The 22,116-nt window shown below is 42.1% G+C and overlaps 1 protein-coding gene across 13 annotated transcripts in view; it reads right to left on the reverse strand.

Annotated features, from left to right (window-relative positions):
- ARHGEF33 (Rho guanine nucleotide exchange factor 33) overlaps positions 1-22,116 on the reverse strand; it is a 108,298-nt gene that overhangs the window by 46,651 nt on the left and 39,531 nt on the right. For all 13 annotated transcript variants that reach the window (XM_030800538.1, XM_003262762.4, XM_030800542.1 and 10 more), the window contains 6 exons: positions 21,786-21,907; positions 20,371-20,513; positions 15,949-16,008; positions 14,209-14,433; positions 7,713-7,842; positions 653-785 (listed from right to left, as the gene is read on the reverse strand). In XM_030800538.1, the coding sequence (XP_030656398.1) occupies positions 653-785; positions 7,713-7,842; positions 14,209-14,433; positions 15,949-16,008; positions 20,371-20,513; positions 21,786-21,907 (813 nt within the window). The remainder of the gene's footprint in view (positions 1-652; positions 786-7,712; positions 7,843-14,208; positions 14,434-15,948; positions 16,009-20,370; positions 20,514-21,785; positions 21,908-22,116) is intronic.

The raw sequence follows: 22,116 nt of genomic DNA on the forward strand, positions 1-22,116 counted from the left end.
CCAAGGAATGAAAATTGTGTGTGAAAATACACATGTATATACAAACTCTCATGTGTATATATATGCATGAGTGTGTATATATCTCATGTGTGTATATATGTGTATATATATATACACACATGCATATATATACATATTTTAATGTATATATACTTTTTAAAAAATTTAATAGAGACAGGGTCTTGCTGTGTTGCTCAGGCTAGTTTTGAAGTCCTGGGTTCAAACAATTCTCCTGCCTCAGCCTCCCTAAGTGTTGGGATTACAGGCACGAGCCACCACACCTGGCCCACAAATATATATACATACATTTATATAAACACACACACACACAATACATACACACGTCCACATGTGTATTCAACGGAGGCAGTTATAGTACAGTGGAAAGTTATGAACTAGAAGTCAGAAGACCTAACTTAGGGCTCTGAAAGTCACACATCTCCAACTACCTAGCTAGCGGGGTGATTTCGGCGAGGCTTTTAAATCTCTCTGAATCATTCCATCATCTGTATGTAGAATGAGAAAGTTAGACTAGATCTCAGTGGTTCTAGCTGTGAAATTCACTGCTTCTAGATTCTCTATTAAGAGAAGTAGACAAACGAGACACAAATCCATATAAGTAAAATGTATAGAGGGGCAGAAAACACCTTACCTCATCATTTGTTAACTTAAGGAATAAATCTCCAAGAACGCCTTGGCGTGGCCACTTCAGGACCCTTTCCTGCAGTGCATGAAGCAGATCCAGGTGCTGCTGGACGAGGTACCGTAAAGAGCCAGGGAAGAGGCTTGAAACAGAATAGAGACGGAATCACACAAACTAGGTGTAGAGAAGAAAGGACCCTGCAAAAATACATGCAGCAGGGCCCATTCTCCCAGCCATCCAACATACTGTGAGTCACAGGCCTGCATTTAGGATTTTTTAAAGTTTTTCATTGCACACCTAATAGCAGATATCCTGACTACAAAAAAAAAAAAAAATACAAAAAAAAAAAACAACCTTTACTAATGGCTTCTATACAAATGTGTATTGAACTAATAAAGAGGCCTGGCATGCCACACCTGTAATCCCAGCACTTTGGGAGTCGGGTGGATCACCTGAGGTCAGGAGTTCCAGACCAGCCCGGCCAACATGGCAAAACACTGTCTCTACTAAAAGTACAAGAATTAGCTGGGCATGGTGGCATGCACCTGTAATTCCAGCTACTTGGGAGGCTAAGGCAGGAGAATCACTTGAATCCGGGAGGTACAGGTTGCAGTGAGCTGAGATCATGCCACTTTACCCCAGCCTGGGTAACAAAGTGAGACTCTGTCTCAAACTAAATAAATAAATAAATAAAATACAAATAAATAAAAAGCACATCACTTGAAAGACCTTTTTACATGCTCATTTAAATGACACTTAGTGGAAATTCTAAGGGATACCTTTTTCAATGTTTTGGAGCTATTCCTAGATGTGCAAAATAGTCTATTCTAATTAGTGTTGTAGATGCAGCACTGAGGTGGCATCTACGTGACCATTCTCAGCTACCAGTAGGAGACTGCTATTTAGGTCAGTAGGAAAATTTGTTTAAAGTTGGCAACTAAAAAGCTCAGGGAGTTGTAGGGTATCAGAGGGTTTCTTTTTTCCTTTTCTTCAGTTTCTAAGAGGAATACTGGGCCAGGACAGTCTTGTCTGGGCAGGCTATTAATACAGTTTGGATGTGTGTCCCCGCCCAACTCTCATACTGAAATGTAACCCCCAGTGTTGGAAGTGGGGCTTGGTGAGAGGTGATTGTATCATGAGGGTGAATTTCTCGTGAATGGTTTAGCACCATCCCTTTTGGTACTGTCCCACCAAGTGATAGTGACAGTGAGTGAGTTCTCATGAAATCTGGCTGTTTAAAAGTGCGTAGCACCTCCCATCTCTCTGTCTTGCTCCTGCTGTGGCCATGTGACATGCCTGCTTCCCCTTCGCCTTCCACCATAATTGTAAGTTTCCTGAGGCCTCCCCAGAGGCTGAGCAGATGCCAGCATCGTGCTTCCTGTACAGCCTGCAGAACCGTGATCCAATTAAACCTCTTTACTTTATAAATTACCCAGTCTCAGGTATTCTTTATAGCAATGTGAGAACGGCCTAACACAGCTACTGACCAGGCCTGGCTTGTTACTCCCTGGAATTTTACAAAGCACTTTTTCTACCCTTCCATCCCTCTCTTCTCCATCTTGCAATGTACCTCCTTTTTTCTTTTTTTTCCCTTTTTCAGAAGTAATGAAGGGAAGAAGGGAGACGTCAGAGAAGGGTGGGGTGGAGAGGAGAGATAGAGAATCATGGGAGGAAGAGGAAGGGGGACTAGCTGGGTAAGAGTGATGTGATTAGAGGCCTATAGAAAAGAGGAAGAAAAAAATAAAAAGAAGCAGAGTTTTTCTGGGTTACAGCAAGGATTGGAGCTCTAACTTGGTGACTTAAGGTAGGTTCCTTTATGCTTTCAGCACTGCAAGTTTAACAAACAGAAAAGAGATGGTCTGGTTGATCTGAATTTACTTGAATATTTCCCCAGGGTCAAATGAGAGTAAACTCGTGGACAACTGGGGTGATTTCCCAACAAGCAAACCTTTGTTGGAACAATAGGAAGGATGCCAGATCGAGAGGAGGTTTTTTGCAACTCATTTCCAAGCAAAGCAAAGTGACCCCTGTGACTGTAGCTCAGAGGAGACACACAAACACGAGAATAGGGTACCTAGCCCCCTATGAAAGGATACGAGGAAGCCTTCCACTCCCATCTTCCACTCCCTCCACCCCCTGTGCCTGGATCCCCCACAGGTACGAAAGAGGAGGGGCCTCCTGACCTGAGAGCTTACAATGGAACAGTGGGCTTAGGAGATCAAAGAAATCCCTGTCCAGATCAGAGGGGAATTTGGAGGGGTAGCTAGGGGGTATACTGACTGGGAGAAGATCATAAACCTGATGGAGAAAAATACAACTGATTGTACTGAAAGAGTAAAATGCTGCACCAGCCAAAGATCTAGGTGCAAAAGATTTCTTCCTAACCAGTGGTTGTAAATGACTTTGTGTAATAGTCCTGGTGTGAACCTGGAAGATGTTAGGGCAAAATGGGAACATCTGACTTTGTGAAGAGTTGTCTATATGTGTATATAATGTCTTGGATTATCGATTTCCTTTTTCCTTCATTTCCCTCCCTCCCTCCCTTTCTTCCTCCCTTCCTCTCTCCCTCCCTCCCTCCCTCCCTCTCTCCTTCCCTTTCTTCTTTCCTTCTCCCTTTCTTTCTAGAGAGCTGCATTCTGCTACACTGTGGTCAATGTACTTGGAGAATGGGAGAGCTGGTACCAATCTCCTCCTCGACTGCCCACTGGGATGACTGTTTGAGATTTCAGGGTGGGGTCGGAGAAGGCTAAGGCCCCCATCAAGTATTGTGGAAGCACATAAGTTACACGAAAAACAATGACCTACAGTGGGTTCTATATGAAATATTGAAAACGGGCTTTAAACCTTTTAAAAAAATTTAACAAGGGTATTATTTGAAATTAGGGAGGAGTGTGAAATCAGAAGACAGAGAGCAAAGGGAGAAAGACGGCAAGAAGTACAGCCACACTTCACCTGTTTCACTCTTTTGCCTGGCGCCAGACCTGACGCCCAGAAGCAACTTTTTCATGAAGATGAAGTACTCAGAGCTCAGCTTTTTTTTCCTATTCCTTACTGGGGATGAAATTATGGCAACATTAGTAGTTTATTATTTCTAAAGCCTTCAAAGTTTTTATCTCCTAACAATATAGTACTTAATCAATGAGGGAAATACACTAAAAGCAAGCAAGAAAAATCCAGTTATAGTTTCAGGTTAAAACTTAGCTTTTGCCAGCCCAGAATGAGGCCAAAATAACTCCTGAGCTTGGCAGTAGCAGGTTCCCGCCACCCTGGATGGGCATGATCATTAAACATGTGCCACCTGGTGGTGATCTGCAGCACGAAGCTTGTTAAGCTCTTGGTGGACATAGCACTGGAGTTTAGCTTACAAGGCTAATTGACAATCCTGCTGAGCTGATCACTGCTCCCTCCATAAGTGTTCAGACAGAACTGTAATCCTGAGGCTGTAGCTCTACCTAGGTGAGTCAGAGCCAAAAAGCCCAGAACTCCAACTTCTGTGATCCTTCGACAAATTACAGCCTGGGCAACAGAGCAAGACACCGTCTTTATAATAAACTGAAAAAGTAGCTGTTAGTGGTATGATGTATAAGAACACAGGGTGGCTCATGCCTGTAATCCCAGCTGGGGATGCTGAGGCGGGACGATCACTTGAGCCCAGAAGTTTGAGGCTGCAGTGAGTTGTGATTGGGCCGCTGCACCCTTCTCCAGCCTGGGCAACAGACAGAGACCCTGTCTCTAAACAAAACAAATGAACTATAGCCCTCAAGTTCTGCCCAGGTTTCAGCCAGCAGCATGTGCCCCTGAAAATTCCAACCTTTTCAGCCAAGGGCAGGGCTGGCTTCAAACAGGCTGAGGAAGCTCTTGAGTGACTCACTTTTTTTTAGGAAAAACCTAAGGCTTTATTTAATAGGTTGGAGAAGATGTGGCCACCTCAGGCTTGAGTGTCAAGTTGTACTTGCACGTGGGTTATTTGCAACCCAGCTTACTTTCCAATGGCGTAAAAATTGCTGGAGGCTTGTGATTTGTGGTAGGAAAGTTAGCAAATGTTTTTTTTTTTTTTTTTAATATACTCATTTTCATCTTTGCATGGAGAAAAATGCCGATAGAGAAAAGGAACAATCTCATTCTGCTTTGTATTTCCTTCAGCTGGTCTATTTAAAGTACACACAAAGGCTGGGCACAGCGGCTCACACCTGTAATCCCAGCACTTTGAGAGGCCGAGGTGGACAGATCACTTGAGGTCAGGAGTTCGAAACCAGCCTGACGAACATGGCGAAACCTCGTCTCTACTAAAAATATAAAAATTAGCTAGGCATGGTGGTGTGTGCCTGTAATCTCGGCTACTCAGGAGGCGGAGGCAGGAGAATCGCTTGAACCCAGCAAGTGGAGGTTACAACGAGCCGAGATCGTGCCACTGCACTCCAGCCTGGGCAACAGAGTGAGATCATGTCTCAAAAAAATAAAGAAAGAAATAAAGTACACACAGAGGTTTCAGGAAAGCTTTAAAAAAAAAAAAAAGAAGAAAGATAATGAGTGGAGGAGGATAATGAAAATCTAACCCTAAAATAGAAAAACGGCTGTACCGCCAAGCTCAAAACCAGAGACTTCATATGCAGTACTAATGAAGAGGGTGGGGTTGAAGCTTTTCTCTGCTTGGTCCATGCAAAGAAAAAGAGGGTTAGTCCAGCAAATAACTAACATGAATAGCATTATCACAGATATCTTGAAATAACTATGATCTTACTTTCATAGAGGATTGTATGATAGCTTTAATTTTTCAATCTCGTAGGATTTGAGGGAGAGATCTACTCCTTCCTCCCAGTGATGGGTCATAAGAGAACCACTTAGAAAAATAGGAAGTGGCAGCAAGTCAATAAGGGCCCTCTCTTTTATCTACCCAAATCTTCTGCAGGGTCTGGTCTCTCCCCTATGACCTCCCGCCTGCTGGAGGCTTGCAACAAGGGCTAGACAAACATATCTAGCAGTCCTACTTAACAAATCAACTGAGATCTGAAGTAAAAACGTACAGGCTGTTCAAGAGGGAAGACTGAGTTTTGAAATAGGAAGAGACAACTGTATGCTTCTGACTCTCTGAGAAACTTTACATATTGCTGTTAATGAAGGCGGTGGCCTTGGAGAAGTGGTCTGATGTATAAGAGCACACAGTACAGGGTCGGGCAGGCTTGCATTTGAATCCCGGCACTAATTGGTTCTGCGGCTTTAAGCTTCTCCGGGCCTTAGTGCCTTCGTCTGTAAGGTAGGGGTCACAGGTTCTGCTGAACATTTCGTGAAGTTACAAATCAAGTGCCTAGCAGAGCAGCTGCTTACTACTCCCTTCCACAGTAAACAGTTTTCTCTTTTCCCTGACTTACCCCACCTCCCCAGATTTTCAGACTAAGAAGAGATGCTGCTGGCTTAGAATTTTCTATGTGGAAGCAAAGCCACACCAAAGGGTACACCGCCTTTAGATTTCATTACCATAAACTGAGTAGGTCTTTGGCAACAGCAAGACAGCTGGAGCCCATAGAGACTTCCAGAGGCCTGCAGCGCAGCTGGGAGGGTCAAGGAGGGGGAATGGGAAGGGTCAGATGGGGAAGGAAGGATGGCTGAGAATCTCTGGGCAGTGTCTGAGAGGTGAGGCCCAGTCCAGATGGTCACAGCTTTAGCTGGGTCACCTTAGCCTTTCTGTTCTTGTTGCTTTGCATTTTGTTTACCTCAGTTTTGTAGTAAAATAACTCTTGAAAATAGGCCACTCGTGGGTCTGTCAGGGAGTAGTGACTCACTCGGTCATTTAGGTAGGAGGGCAGCAGTGTGTTCTGAGTATATTGTTGGCAGCCACCAAGTCAAATAGATTTGGGGGGATGGTAAGGAGCAAGAAAATATAATTAGGGGCTTCCCTGGGTAGATTCAGAATTTATGAACCACCAGTGTATATTACCCGATGGAATGTTTAAAGTAATAATGCCACATATGTCCATAGTAATCCATAATCCAGACTTTCCATTCTTTTGGATTGGCCTTTTCCTCAATTTTTCTGGATTATTATATATTCATTACATTAATCTTTTTCACCAAGTCTTACTTTCCTCCTTCCTACTTTCTCCCAACAGAGAGGGAAACAGAAAAAAATCTAGACTATGAACAGATATAGGTGGAGTGTTGTGACATTGTGAAAGCGTGCTGTTGCAACAGGTGGCAGACCCTATGAGCACACACACACACACCCCCATGCATTACCCAGTACTATGAGATCACCCACACGAATAATAAGGCCCAGGTCCAGACTTATATCAGCCCTGTGTCATTTCTCTAATGGCCACTGAGTGCTTCGGTTTGCCACACATTCATTCTCCTGTGCTTCTAAGAGACCTGTGACCCATTGGGACTCCATGCAGATGGCAACAGAGACCAATGCCTCCCTCACTGTAGCATTTTTTCCCCCTTTAAGTTTTTAAAAGACATGTTAGAGACACTGAAGGCCCAGGAGACTATACTCATTTTCTTACCTTGATGAAAATCTAAGTTTAAGACTTGCCAGGGGTTCCCTATTGCTATGATCTAAATGTGTCCCCCATAATTCATGTGCTGGAAACTGAACCCCCATTGCAACAGTACTGGGAGGTGGGGCCTATGGTGGGTGTTTAGGTTGTGAGAACTCCGCCCTGTGAATGGATTATTGCCACTACAAAAGGGGCCTGAGGGTGTGGGTTCTCCTGCTCTCTCCTGCTCTTCTGCCATGTAAGGCTGCAATATTCCTCCTCTCTGGAAGATACAACAACAAAGTGCCATCTTGGAACCAGAGACTGAATCTGCCAGCGCCTCGATCTTAGACTTCCCAGTCTCCAGGATTGTGAGAGAATAAATTTCTATTCATTATAAGTTATCCAGTCTATGATATTCTGTCATAGCAGCACAAAGTGAACCAAGACACCTGCCATCACTGCCTCTTCTCTTTTCAAAGACTATTTCTGGGACTCTTTATAGGCCCCAGAAATCCCAAAGTGGAAACAATAAACCACTTACCTTAAATCCTAATGAATCTGAAAAGCAAAGGCAATGAGTGCATGGATACCTTCTCTCTTTGGAATTCCTCTTTCCATCTGACCCCTGGAATGTGGCTTTTATCTTCAAGATCAGAGAGATGTTAATGACATATTTTCTTTCAGATTCAAGCAGTTCCAGGGCCACAGTCTGTCTTTTAGCTTTAGAAACAAACCAAAGAGGACTTGCTATTAACCATTTCTTCCTAAAATCCCATTAAATGCAAGCAATAAAAGTGATAAAAGGATATTGAAAGCAATAAAAAAAAACCATCTGCAAGTTTTTGAAAGGTAGAAAGCAGAATGGAGGCACAGTAATTCATTCAGCAGAGCAAAGGGCACAAAGTCTTGGTGTCCCCATCTGCAGTTGGAAAATCTGCTGAGAAGCATCTGGAAAACTCAAGGATTGGAGACACCAGGGGCAATATAGATAGTGCAAATAAGGGACAATGCTGAAAGCAGGAGCAATCATTGAAAGTATACATATGGGGCAATTGAACCTCCAGATCCTCACCCCCATACCAGATGGCTTCCTCACTTCCTCCCCATGGCAAACAAGAAAAATGAAACTAGAGAAGCCCTGGTTTCTGGGATCTGGGCTAAAGACTTTAGACATAGTAGAGTTCAGATGCTAAAATGAAAACAAAGGGACTCAGGGAAGGCTTCATACTGAACAGTGAGACTTCCCTCAGCCTCCTTCCCCTGTAGATACCGGAGTGCCAGCAGCCAGGTTTAAACTCTTCAGGCAGGAGATTGGAGGGTCTTCCACTTGAGAAACTGAACTGCCCAAGGGAAAAAGATCCACAGACACTGACATTAAGAGGTCAGCTATCAGCTGGGCATGGTGGCTCATGCCTGTAATCCTAGCACTTTGGGAGGCCAAGGCAGGTAGATCACCTGAGGTCAGGAGTTCGAGACCAGCCTGGCTAACATGGTGAAACCCCATCTTTACTAAAAATACAAAAATTAACCAGACGTGGTGGCACACGCATGTAATCTCAGCTACTCAGGAGGCTGAGGCAGGAGGATTGCTTGAACCCAGGAGGCGGAGATTGCAGTGAGCTGAGATCACGCCCTTGCACTCCAGCCTGGGCGACAGAGCAAGACTCTGTCTCAAAAAACAAAAAGAGGTCAACTATCAAAAGTTAATTTGCCATCTGATTAGCCTATCTATAATGAAGCCCACTGATTGACAAGCTCGGCCAATACAAAATTTCCAGAGTTTTTCTAAGAGCTCTTTCTTACATATATTTAGCTAAGGATGCTCATACATTTGAATAAAGCTTATACTATAAAAGAATGAGAAGAAAAAAGCATATACACATATATATAAACAGAGACAATGCAGGATACAAAAGAATAAAAATTTTTAATCTTACAATTCATATTCTCAAAGAAATATAAGAAACATATTCCAGTCATTTAACAATTGCAGGATGCTATTTTTAAAAAGAGAGGGTAATTTTTAAAGAGGAGAAACTTTTAAACATTGCTTAAAAGATAGAAAAAATTAAAAGGGTAGAAGATGAAGAAATCTCCCTTTCTTAAAAAAAAAAAAAAAAAAAGATAGGAGGGTCTGGGTGTGGTGGCTCATGCCTGTAATCCCAGCACTTTGGGAGGCCGAGGTGGGCAGATCAGAAGGTCAAGAGGTTGAGACTTGCCAACATGGTGAAACCCCGTCTCTACTAAAAATACAAAAATTAGCTGGGCGTAGTGGCGTGCACCTGTCGTCCAGCTACTCAGGGGGCTGAGGCAGGAGAATAGTTTGAACCTGGGAGGCAGAGGTGGCAGTGAGTCGAGATTGCGCCACTGCACTCCTCCTGGGCGTGACAGAGCAAGACTCCGTCTCAAAAAAAAAAAAAAAAAAAAAAAAGATAAGAAAGAGATGTATTGAAGAAAAATAGAAGAGCAAAAGATGTCAGTTGAGAAATCAATCCAAGAGGTCCAACATCAAATTAGTAGAAGTTTCAGAAAAAAGAAAGAAAATGGATGAGAAGATATTATCAAATTAATAACAGGCAAAAAAAATTCCAGGACATGTATTTCCAGAGAAAAGGGCCCTTGTGCCCAGTAAAATTAATGAAAAAGACTCACATCATTACAAGGCATATCACATCACTGTGAAAGTTTAGCACACCACGAATAAAAACAAGATCCTAAAAGTTACCAGATAGAAAAATCAGGTAATGGGCTGGGCACAGTGGCTCACACCTATAATCCCAGCACTTTGGGAGGCCGAGGTGGGCAGATCATGAGGCCAGGAGTTCGAGACCAGCCTGGCCAACCTGGTGAAACCCCATCTCTAGTAAAAATACAAAAATTAGCCAGGTGTGGTGGTGGGCGGCTGTAGTCCCAGCTACTCGGGAGGCTGAGGCAGGGTAATCACTTGAACCTGGCAGCCAGAGGTTGCAGTGAGCAGAGATCAACACTACTGCACTCCAGGCTGGGTGACAGTGCGAGACTCCATCTCAAAGAAAAAAAAAAAGAAAGAAAAAGAAAAATCAGGTAACATGCAAAAAACTGAGTATCAGAATGGTACTGGACTTCCTAATAGCAAAATTAGAAGTTAGAGGACAGTGGAACAATTGCTTCAAAATCATGAGGAAAAAAGATGTCTTATTTGGCCAAATTATTAATCAACTATGTGAAACCATTTTTGCAAAATTATGACAGCAAGAGAAATCTGACATAGCTGACTCCATCTTGCTTCTAACCTCAAGCTGCCCTTGTACATTCCTGAGCATAGGCTGAGATTTTGGGAGCAATTTAGTTCATAGTTCAACTTAAAGCAGGGATGATAATAGCCCTTCCCCAAACTAACCCCACGCCCTCCAATTTGGTACCCAAACTAGCTTTGAAAAACTATTGAAAGGCCAAAAGGTTAGGATTATGAATTACACTAAGATGTAGGCATAGTTAAATGATAATCAGCCATTGTTCTGGAGGTCACAAGACTTGTAACTTCCTTGGTTATTCCTATAGATAACATCACTACTGTAGGACCTAAGATTGGTCTTTTGAGACGTTTTTCCAGACTCTTCCATTTCTGGAAGCTGACTGACTCCACCTGGACCCACAACCCATGACTCAACCAGTCCTGTGGCCCTCACCCAGAGGCTGACTCAGCATATGAGGACCACATCCCTGTGATTTCATCTGCAACCAATCAGCAGCACCCATTCCATAACCCTCTGCACACCAAATTATCCTTAAAAAATCTCCAGTCTCTGAATTTTCAGGGAGATTGATTTGAGTAATAAACTCTGGTCTGCTACATAGCTTGCTGTATGTTTATTCAACTCTTTCTCAATTGCAATACAGCAGTTGCAGTAAATCAGCTCCACCTGCACAGCAAGCCAGCAAGAAGGACCTGCCAAGTAATTACATATGTGGAAACTACTGAATGATGTGTTCCACCAAAACTGGGAGTAAACCAAGAAACCAAGGATACAGAAGATGAAAAAAATCAACAACAGCAACAAACAGGAATCGAACAGAGGAGAAATATAAAGGGAATTCTTAAGAAGACTGGAAAGTCCCAGGATGATGGCAGTACATTGGGCCAAAGCAGAACAGGATGACGGAGGCAAATGCTATTTAAAAAAAAAAAAAAAAAAAAAAAAAAAAAAAAAAGATGGCTGGGCATAGTGGCTTGTGCCTGTAATGCCAATTACTTGGGAGGCTGAGGCAGGTGGATCACTTGAGCCCAGGATGTTGAGGCCAGCTTGGGCAACAAAGGGAAATCCCCACCTCTAAAAAACGAAATGGATAAAAATAAATGAAAAACTAAAAACATTGATGATGTAAATAGTAAAGTTTCTGTTATATTGCTGAGAAAAATTCAAGATCTATATAAATGAAGAGATACACCATGTTCTTTAAATGGAAGACTCAATACTGTCAAGATGTCAATTATCTGATAATTGGAATTTTTAAAAAGAGAGTCTAAAATTAGATACCCATATAAGACCACTTGACTGTCTACATGCAACAATGGGAAACAGAAGGCATTTTCAATTAATGGTGCTGAAACAACTGGATAGCCATCTGGAAAAAAAAAATGAACCTGGAGCCCTTTCTCACACTGTACATCAAAATTTATTCACGATAAGTCATAGACCTAAATGTGAAAGCTAAAACTATAAAGATTTTAGAAGAAAGCATACCAGAGTATCTTCACAACTGTGAGATAGCAAACGTTTCTTAGAAAGACAAGAAAGTCACGAGCTATTTTAAGAGTTTAAACTTGACAGCTGGGTGCAGTGGTGCACACCTGTAGTCATAGCTCCTTGGGAGGCTGAGGAGGAAGAATCACATGAGCCCAGGAGATGAAGGCTGAAGTGAGCTGTGATCATGCCACTGCACTCCAGCCTGGGCAACAGAGCAAGACCCTGCCTCAAAAAAAGTTGGGCAATGGACTTACTTAGGCACTTTATAAAAGAAGATATGTGAATAGCCAATAAGCATATAAAAACATAATACTAATAATCACCAGGGAAGTGCAAATTAAAACTACAGTGTGATACCAGTACACATCCCTGAGAATGGCTAACATTGAAAGGACTAACCATCCTTCCCAAGTATTGGCAAGTATGTGAAGCAACTGGGCTCTCATACATTGCTAGTGGGAGTATTAGCCAACTGCTTTAGAAAACTGCTTGACATTTTCTCTTAAAGTTAAACATAATCATAACCTACAACCCAGAGATTTTACTCCTAGGTATACACCCAAGAGAAATGAGGGCATATATCCCCCTGCTAAAAAACAATTTGTACAAGAATATTCATAGCTAGCTAGGCACGGTGGCTCACGCCTGTAATCCCAGCACTTTGGGAGGCCAAGGCAGGCAGATCACTTGATATCAGGAGTTCGAGACTAGCCTGACCAACACAGTGAAAACCCTGTCTCTACTAAAAAATATAAAAATTAGCCAGACGTGGTGGTGCACGCCTGTAATCCCAGCTAATCAGGAGGCTGAAGCAGGAGAATCACTTGAGCCTGGGAGGCAGAGGTTGCAGGGAGCCAAGATCACGCCATTGCACTCCGGCCTCAGTGAAAGAGCAAGACTCTGTCTCAAAAAAAAAATGTCCATCAATGGGAGAATGGATTTTTTAAAATGTGATAAATTCATTCAATGTGATTAATAAAAAGGAATGAATTGTGTGCAAAAATATGCATAAATCTTTTTTAAAAAACATTACGTTGGGAGAAAGAAGCCAGACACAAAAGAGTACACACTGTATTATTCCATTTACATGAAGTTTAAGAACAGACAAAACTAATTTGTGGTACTAGAAGTCACAATAGTGGTTCTTTGGGTGGATACTGACTGGCAAAGTGCATGAAAGAACTTTCTCAGTTTCTTTCATGCACAGAAATATTGTATGTCTTGATCTGGGTGGTGATCACAGGGGATAGACCCATGTAAAATGTCTATTAGCTTAAATATAAGCTCTGTGAATTTTACTCTATGTAAATTCACCTTCAATAAAGTATTAGTAAAAAAAAATAGTGTAAAACTTTTTTTTTTTTTTTGAGTTAGGGTCTTGTTCTGTTGCCTAGGCTGGAGTGCAATGGCGCTATCATAGCTCAATGCAGCCTCGACCTCCTGAGCTCAAGTGATCCTCCTACCTTGGACTCCCACGTAGCGGGGACCACAGGCACATACCAGGAGGCCCAGCTAGTTTGTTTTTTTATTTTTTGTAGAGATAGGGGTCTCTCTATGTTGCCCAGGCTGGCTCCAACTCCTGGGCCCAATGGATCCTCCCACCTTGTCCTCCCAAAGTGCTGGGATTACAGGTGTGAACCACTATGCCTGGCTAAACATCTTTTAAAAACATAGAAGCAGGGGAAGACTGCGTACCCAGTCTGAGCCTGCCATTCTCCCTCCCCCGTGCCCCCCAAAAGAAAACATGGAAGCAAGTACCAGAAAAAACTGTCAAAAGAGTTTAAAGTTGTTAGCACTCTTCTTCATAACAAACCTTTTAATACTTTTTTTCATGTATTTGATTTTAAAAATTCAAAATAATTTTAAAAAATTACCTCCCCACAAATAGCCAGGGGGAAATGCCATTGTCTGACACAGTAAGTGTTCAGCAATGATTTGTGATATGAAGGGAAGGAAGGAGGGAAAAAGGAGGGAGGACAGGCTCCGTTGCAGTGTGTGATATTTTGGTGGTAGACTGTTGATGAAAGGCTTGTTTCTAGAAGATTCCACATAACTGGCTAAATAGTTCTGCCTTCTTCTCCACCAACCTTATGCCTTCCACCCCCCCCGCCCCCGCCCCATAGCACTCCATTACTAAGTATCTTGAACACGCAGAATCAAGGTGGTAGTCACTGGCCCTGTGACCTCTAATGAGTCCCTTTACCTCTATAGGCTTTAGTTCATCTGAAAAGGAAACCAGGAACTAGGTGGCTTCATGTGTCCACTGAATCTAAACTGCAAGGATTCTCGCCTTTGAGTTCAAAGCTCTGGTACATCCCATTCTTTAAACTATTAGCCTGCATTCCCCCTTGGAACTTACCAGCTAAGGAGGTTTCACATAAAACGTTTTCCAAGGAGCTGTGTCTACCCTGGCCAGCCTCCTTGAGTTTATCTGGGTGGTCTTTTGTGACGTATTCTTCACCCCATTCTTTACCATCCTTAGGCTGCCTCCACATGCCAGATGGGAGATGGCCCTTGGACTGGATATCAGCCGAGAGGCAAGACTTGAGGTTTTCTTCTGCTTCTGGAGTTGTTGGGTTCACTCCTGGTGGGGTGGGGGGAGGGGTGGGGAAACAAAAAAAAACTGCTATCAAAATCTTTTTTAAAAATATGTTTGTTACCACTTTCAGAGACCAAGGCAGGCAGATCACGAAGTCAGGAGATTGAGACCACCCTGGCTAACATGGTGAAACCCTGTCTCTACTAAAAATATAAAAAATTAGCTGGGCGTGGTGGCACACACCTGTAATCCCAGCTACTCAGGAGGCTAAGGCAGGAGAATGGCTTAAACTCGGGAGGCAGAGGATGCAGTGAGCCGAGACTGTGCCACTGCACTCCAGCCTGGGTGACAGAGCGGGACTCCGTCTCAAAAAAAAAAAAAAAAAAAAAAACTTTGTTACTTTTTTTTTCTTTTTTTTGAGACAGAGTTTCGCTTTTGTCACCCAGGCTGGAGTGCAATGGGGCGATCTCGGCTCACTGCAACCTCTGCCTCCCGGGTTCAAGTGATTCTCCTGCCTCAGTCTCCCAAGGAGCTGGGATTACAGGTGTGCGCCATCACACCCAGTTAATTTTTATACTTTTAGTAGAGCCGAGGTTTCACCATGCTGGCCAGGCTAGTCTTGAACTCCTGACCTCAGGTGATCCACCTGCCTCAGCCTCTCAAAGTGCTGAGATTACAGGCGTGAGCCACCGTGCCCAGCCTTGTTGCTAACTCTTAACGAATCTGCCTCTGTTTGGGTACAACTATCCCTTGAGGATTAAATATACCAATTAAAGATCAAAAGTGTCCACAGCTGCACGGGGTTCCCTCTGTTTCTGGTCTATACATCCTCTATGCTTTATACCTAGTCTTTACTATATAAGGAGTTTTTTAAAATGAATTTATCAAATAGTATAGCTAATTTATAGTATGTATTGACTCCTTGTATCTGCTTCCTTTCAGGTGAGCACACCAGATGCTGGAGCACTCCTGGAAAGAGAAACAGAAAGAGGAGGAGGAAGGGTGCCAAAACAATGTCTTATTTGGCCATTTTCCCCTTGACCCTAATGCTAGAAAGGAAGGAGAGAGGGAAGCTTAAATAATTTATAAAATTCTGAATTGTCAATTAAGTAAATCCTTTTTAAAATTTTGTTTTCTTTTATCTTCTTTTGTTTCTTTTCTATTATTTAGTCCTTTCTTTATTACCTGCACTACACAGATGTAAAAGTAAGTAACTTTTGAATTAAACTATACAGTGTGTGATCCACGGAAAACTTATGTCATGCTACATTCACCTGCAAGTTTTTGGCAAATGTGAATTCATTAGTCATTGAAATAAGCCAGAAAGAATGAAACATACTGGTTTTGTCTTAAGCTTCCCTAGCCCTTCTCTCTTCTTGGTTCAAATGAGTCACTGACCTGCTCTAGTACACATCTTGGAATCTTCGTAACTTCGTAACTTTATCTGTTGTGAGTTCTTTCATGCCTGGTTTGAAACTGAGGAAGTGGAAGCAGGGAAGATAGAAGAGGAAAAGAATGGAATTGTTGGAAGAAAAGAAAACTAAGAGAAGAGTCACTTACCAGGACCCATCATTCCCTTCACATTACTGTCTCCTACATGAACAGATCTGGACTCTTGGGCTGCAGAGAAAGGAAAGCATTCACTTAGCGATCATTCCACTAACATGGATTAAGCACCTTCCACGAGCCCGGCACTGGGGGCAGACTCAGAGATTCTAGTTTCACAGGGGAGGCAGAGCAGTAAAAAAAAGAAATTACAGTATAGTTGTGGCAAGTGCTATTTTCTCAGCTGTAAAAAGATATAATAGTGGTACTTACCTCAAGGATTACAATAAGAAATAAATAAGTTAGTATTTGTAAACTGCTTGAAGTTCTACCTGGCATATTGTAAGAGTTAACTAGTTGTTTAACTATAATGGTGGTGGCAGTGGTATGATGGTAATAATAAAAAGAGACAGAATGGTACTGTTGAAATGTAAGCCAGCCTGGGCAGCACGACAAAACTCCGTCTCTACCCCCCACCCCCCCAAAAAAACCCAGAAATTAGCTGGGCATGGTGGTATGTGCCTGTGGTCCCAGCTACCTGGGAGGCTAAAATAGGAGGATCGCTTGAGCCCAGGAGGTTGGGGCTGCAGTGAGCCAAGATTGTGACACTGCACTCCAGCCTGGGTGACAGAGCAAGACCCTGTCTCAAAAACAGAATAAACCAGACCCTATCACTTCTCTGCTTAGCCCTCCAATGGCTCCCATTTCAGTGTAAAAGCCAAAGCCCGTTTAATGATCATACAGCCCTGGAATATCTGCCTCCAACTCATGCCTGCTGTTCCTTTTTTTTTTTTAACTGCACCTCCTGTTTTCTCCCTGGTTCACTCTGCTTTACCCCCGTTGGTCTTCTTGGTATTCCTTGAACACGTCAGTCATATTCTCACAGGACCCTGACACTGGCTGTTCCATCTCTTCCCCTCAGTACCCATAAGTGAACTTTCTCACTTCCTTCAGGTCTTTGCCTGGCACCCTATCTAAAATTACAATTCCTCTTTACTTACTTTTTTCCTTAACTCATCACTCTCTAACATACTACATATCTTACTTATCTTGTTTATTGTCTGCTTGCCTCAGAGGAAAGGCTCCATGAAGGCTGGAATTTTTGTTGTTTTGTTCATTCCTATATCTTACCACCTAAAACAGTGCCTGGGATGGAGGGAGGGAGAGACGGGGGAGGGAGTGAGAGAAAGGGGAGGAAGGGAGAAAAGGGGGAGGGAAGGAGAGAAGGGGGAAGGAGGGAGAGAAGGGGGAGGGATGGAGGGAGGGAAAATGTCAGGGTGGCTTGAATGCAGAGGGAGAAGTTGACGGTAACAAAATATAAGTCTGAAGAGAAAAGCAGAGGTGAGTTAAAACATGGCCATGTAAACTGTGTTAAGGAACTTGGACTTTATTCTGAGGGTGATGAGGAATCAAAGAGAATCTAAGAAGGAGCATCCAGAAAGTAGGTGGAAAATCAAAGAAGTCACAGTGTCAGCCAAAAGAAGAGAATGTTTCAAGAAGGTGGGTATCAAGGATACCAAAAACTATCAGGAGTGGTAAGGATGAAAGCCAATATTGAGCGGGTAGAATAAACAGGAGGTAAGAAAGAAGAGATGGATAATAAAACCATATCTTTCAAAAAAATTAGTTTTCAATTTTCTCGAGCAAGAATATGTCAGGAGTGGGGAGGCTAAACATCTTGAGAGTTTCTTGGGTGGGGAAAGGAACCTAAAAGAAAGGTATACTTGTGCCTGTAAAATGACATTTTCAAACTGACAAGTTCTACAATTATCAGGCACATAAATGATGTTGTTGCATCATGGCTCACATAAATTGGCTGCCTTCTCAGGTGGGGCTGTCAGCCATTTGTGATAAGCAGCTCCAGATGGCTCCAATTATCCCCACCCCTTAGCATTCACATCCTTATGTAATCCTTTCCCTTAGGTAAGGCTGGGTTTACTGATTGGCCTCTAATGAATAGAATATGACAGAAAAGACGGAATACCACTTCTAAGATTAGGTTATAAAAAGACTATGGGTCGGGCACAGTGCCTCACACCTGTAATCCCGGCACTTTGGGAGGCTGAGGTGGACAGATCACTTGAGGTCAAGAGTTTGAGACCAGAGACGTGGCAAAACCCCGTCTCTACTAAAACAAAAATTAGCTGGGCATGGTGTCAGGTGCCTGTAATCCCAGCTACTCAGGATGCTGAGGTTGGAGAATTGCTTGAACCCAGGAGGTGGAGGTTGCAGTGAGCCGAGATCACGCCATTGTATTCCAGCCTGGGCGGCAAGAGCAAAACTCTGTTTCAGAAAAAGGGAAAAAACAAAACAAAAAACCCCACTGTGGCTTCTGTATTGAGCATTCTTTTAGATCACTTGCCATGGGAGAAGCTAGCTGCCAAATTGTAAGGCAGCAATTTGGAGAGGCCCATGTTACAAGAACTGGAGCCTGTCAATAACCACGTGAGTAAGCTTGGTGTAGATCCCCCATGAGTAGAGCCTTCACCTGAGATGACAGCCATGGCCAGCACCTTGATTACAGCCTTAATGAGAGACCTTGAGCCAGAGGCACTCAGCTAAGCTGTACAGAGATTCCTGACTTAGAGAAACTGTGAACCATGAATGTTTGCTATTTTAAGCTACTGAATTTTGGGACAATAGATAACAGTTGTACCATTTTATCAACAGTGGATAAGCCAAGACTTTCTGAGTGTTTGGTTCTTGAACCCTGTGTTTTAACACAAGCTGCCACCAAGTATGTGCAGAATGTCTTATCACGGCACATTATTCTTAAATTTCTGCAGCAACTCAGTAGAATAAACTATGACCACGTCTATACAGGAGGAAAGGAAGGAGGAATTGCCACTAAATAGTTCATTGAAATCCACGTAGGCAGTGAAATCATCTGGATCAGCTATTTTCAGTGGAGTCAACACATTCTGTGATTATTTATGTCCCTGGGGGCTGTTACACACTGTCTAAACATGTACAAATTTACTTTGTAAAGATAATTTGTAACCTTTTATCTTATGAACATGTTTAGCTGCTCCAGACCTGGCATTGAACTGACTTTTATATTCTAAGCCTATCTCTTTTACATTCTAAGCCTATACTCTTTCCCAGAGAGGATCATCCTTTTATGTAGAGCTGTTCATGTCCTAGAGGAAAGAAAATAGAGCCACCTGCAATGAACCCAGTCCCCAGATGGATCAAGTGAGTTTTCCCAGCTGCACTGATCAGTCTCTCAATGAATTACGCAAATAGGTAAAAAAATAAAAAGGCAAGCCGGGCACGGTGGCTCACGCCTGTAATCCCAGCACTTTGGGAGGCCAAGGCAGGTGGATCACTTGAAATCAGGAGTTCGAGATGAGCCTGGCCAACATGGTGAAACCCCTGTCTCTACTAAAAATGCAAAAAATTAGCTGGGTATGGTGACACCTGTAGACCCAGCTGCTTGGGAGGTGGAGGCAAAGAGGGGGAAAAACTTGAACCCAGGAGGCAGAGGTTGCAGTGAGCCGACATTGTGCCACTGCACTCCAGCCTGGGTGACAGAGCAAGACTCTGTCTCAAAAAAAATAAACAAAAAAATTAAAAAGGCAAATCTGTACTTTGAAGTATGCCAATTAAAAGCCATTTGATTTAGATTTTTAGATTCAGTTATTCAGAATATACATTGTCTATGGTATATAAACCAAATTGTTCCATTAGTCTTAAGCATAGAAAACCACCAACCCTGTCTTTGACACACTGACGGTTGAGAAATCATTGAGTCATTCTTTTGAGGACTTTCTACGTGAGACCATAAAAAACAGGAAATGTCATCTAAACAATGTTAATATCTACATTTATTTTTCTGTGTGCAGGTGCTTTGCTAGACATGGTTGAGGATACAAAGACGTGGCAATTTTTTTTTTTTTTTTTTACTTTTCCTGAGTTGAACATAAGTTAATAACCAAAACTCAGACTTCCACTGGAAAGCCAGTTTCTTCGGTACCATTTTTTAATATCTGTTTTAACATCCCTAAGGTCAGGAATGAGACTGGTGACTATTTCAGCCCACAGGCAACATCAGCTCTGGTTTTCCAGAGGAAGACAGGTGCTGAGTTAGACTGCCAATAAAATAACTTATTAGAGTAAGTGATTTTTTTCTAACATTTCTCTCTTATGGGTTAGCATAGTAATGATTGTACAATAAATTATTTTTAATTCAATAGAAATTTAGAAGTATCCAGATTAGTATTCCCCCCACCACACACCCCCAGAAAATATTTAAAATTGGGCAGACTCTCGTGGTCTCAGATCCTCTGGATTCTTCTGAATTCCTGTTACAAGCAGAAAAATTCTACACAATACACCATTTTCTTCTAACAAAGATGGAGGGTTTAAGCCCATTCTTAAGCCCTAGGAATTGGGGAAAAAACACTTGATTAATTCAGTATGATTTGTGAACTGTACCTTTTTCATAGGCCTGAGAAGGCAAAAGGTTGGTAAAGTCTTCGCTTGGAAGAACAGGCTCAGGGATATTGATTGAACGAAAAGGACTTCCTTGTGCTTGGGCAGGCCCGGCCTGTGAGCTGTGCTCTTCTTTTTGAGTTTTCCTAGGAAAGAGAAACAAAGACAAGGCTATTCTGGTTCTTAATATCTGATAGGTTACGAGGAGATTCAGTTCAGAACAACTCAAGAAAATGTCTGAATTATTAGGTTGAACTATATAAATTGCTATTTTTGAAAATTAAAAGTGGTCAAATACTAGCAATTCATATGGTTCAACTTAATTCATCATCTCAGCTGGAGAAAAAACTTCAAATATTTACAAATCACCCTTCTAATTATAATATCCACATTCTTATTTTTTTGTTGCTGGCTTCCTTATCATCGGGATCTTTAGAGTTTGCAGTGGTGACAATTTGCTTGAAATGATTTATATTCGCTTAGCAATGCAACTCGAAAGTATCAGGAAGCAGCAGGTCCTCTCCTGAAAACAACCTATTCTCCAGGGTCACACACATATTATTCCTACATTTCTATTTTCAATTTGGTGATAGTAAAAACACATAAGTAAGTTGAGCACTGTGGCTTATGCCTGTAATCCCACTACTTTGGGAGGCCAAGGCAGGAGGATCACTTGAGCCCAGGAGTTCAAGACCAGCCTGGGAAAACTTAAGGAAACCCCATTTCTACAATTTTTTTTTTTTTAATTAGCTAGCATGATGGCCACACCTATAGTCCCAGCTACTCAGGAGACTGAGGTGGGAGAATCATTTGAGCCCAGGAGTTCAAGGCTGCAGTGAGCTGTGATCATACCACTACTCCAGCGTGGGCAACAGGGTAAGATTCTGTCTCCAAAAAAAAAAAGAAAAAAGGAAAAAGAAAACCACATAAGTAACAATAAAGATTATATATGTTTAATGGTGAAACTTTACTTGATTCAACCTGGTCCAGATATCGTTTACATAAATTTATTTTCAACCCTAGAATTAAAATAATAATCGCATTAGAGACATTTTAGAAAATTAATAAAAAAAGAAAATCACTGATGATGTCACTACCTTAACATAACTATCATTAATTTTAAGTATATCTTTCTAGTTGTTATTTTATGTATTTTTACACTTGTAATCAAAGCATTCATGCCATTTTATGTCACTTTCATTTTACATATTGTATTAAATGGATTTTTCTATGGTAATAGGTACCATCCATCTTTGGTATCAACCAATTTTATAATTCTATAACCTCCGTCGCATGCCGAGCCGTGGAGCACAGTGGCCAGCTAGCTATATACTGATAGTGGAGAAGGTGTTCCCAGTTCCTCTGCAGAAGCCATTGCTTATGGGTTTGCCTTTGGTACATTTTTAAAAGACACTCACTTGGCTTTAACTTTTCGAGATTCTCTTCGCTTCTCCTGTTGAAGCTGCTCGATTTTCTGTTGCATTTCTTCTTGTTTGGAAGTGATGGCTTGGATCATCGACATGGCATTGCTCAGCTCTTCCTAAAAAATAAGAATTGCTATATTTTAACGTGGTACATGGGGTAAAAGTATATAACATAATCTAGCACACTGTACACTTTTAATACGTATTTATTGAATGAATGAATGAGAGATTAAAAAGTTTACTTCCATTGTGGCCTCAAATTTTAACACAGAGCTCCAAAAAAGAAAATATGAAAGACATTTTTCCATGATAACTATGAATGGCC

This window comes from Nomascus leucogenys, chromosome 19 (assembly GCF_006542625.1).
Source record: "Nomascus leucogenys isolate Asia chromosome 19, Asia_NLE_v1, whole genome shotgun sequence".
NCBI lineage: Eukaryota > Metazoa > Chordata > Mammalia > Primates > Hylobatidae > Nomascus > Nomascus leucogenys.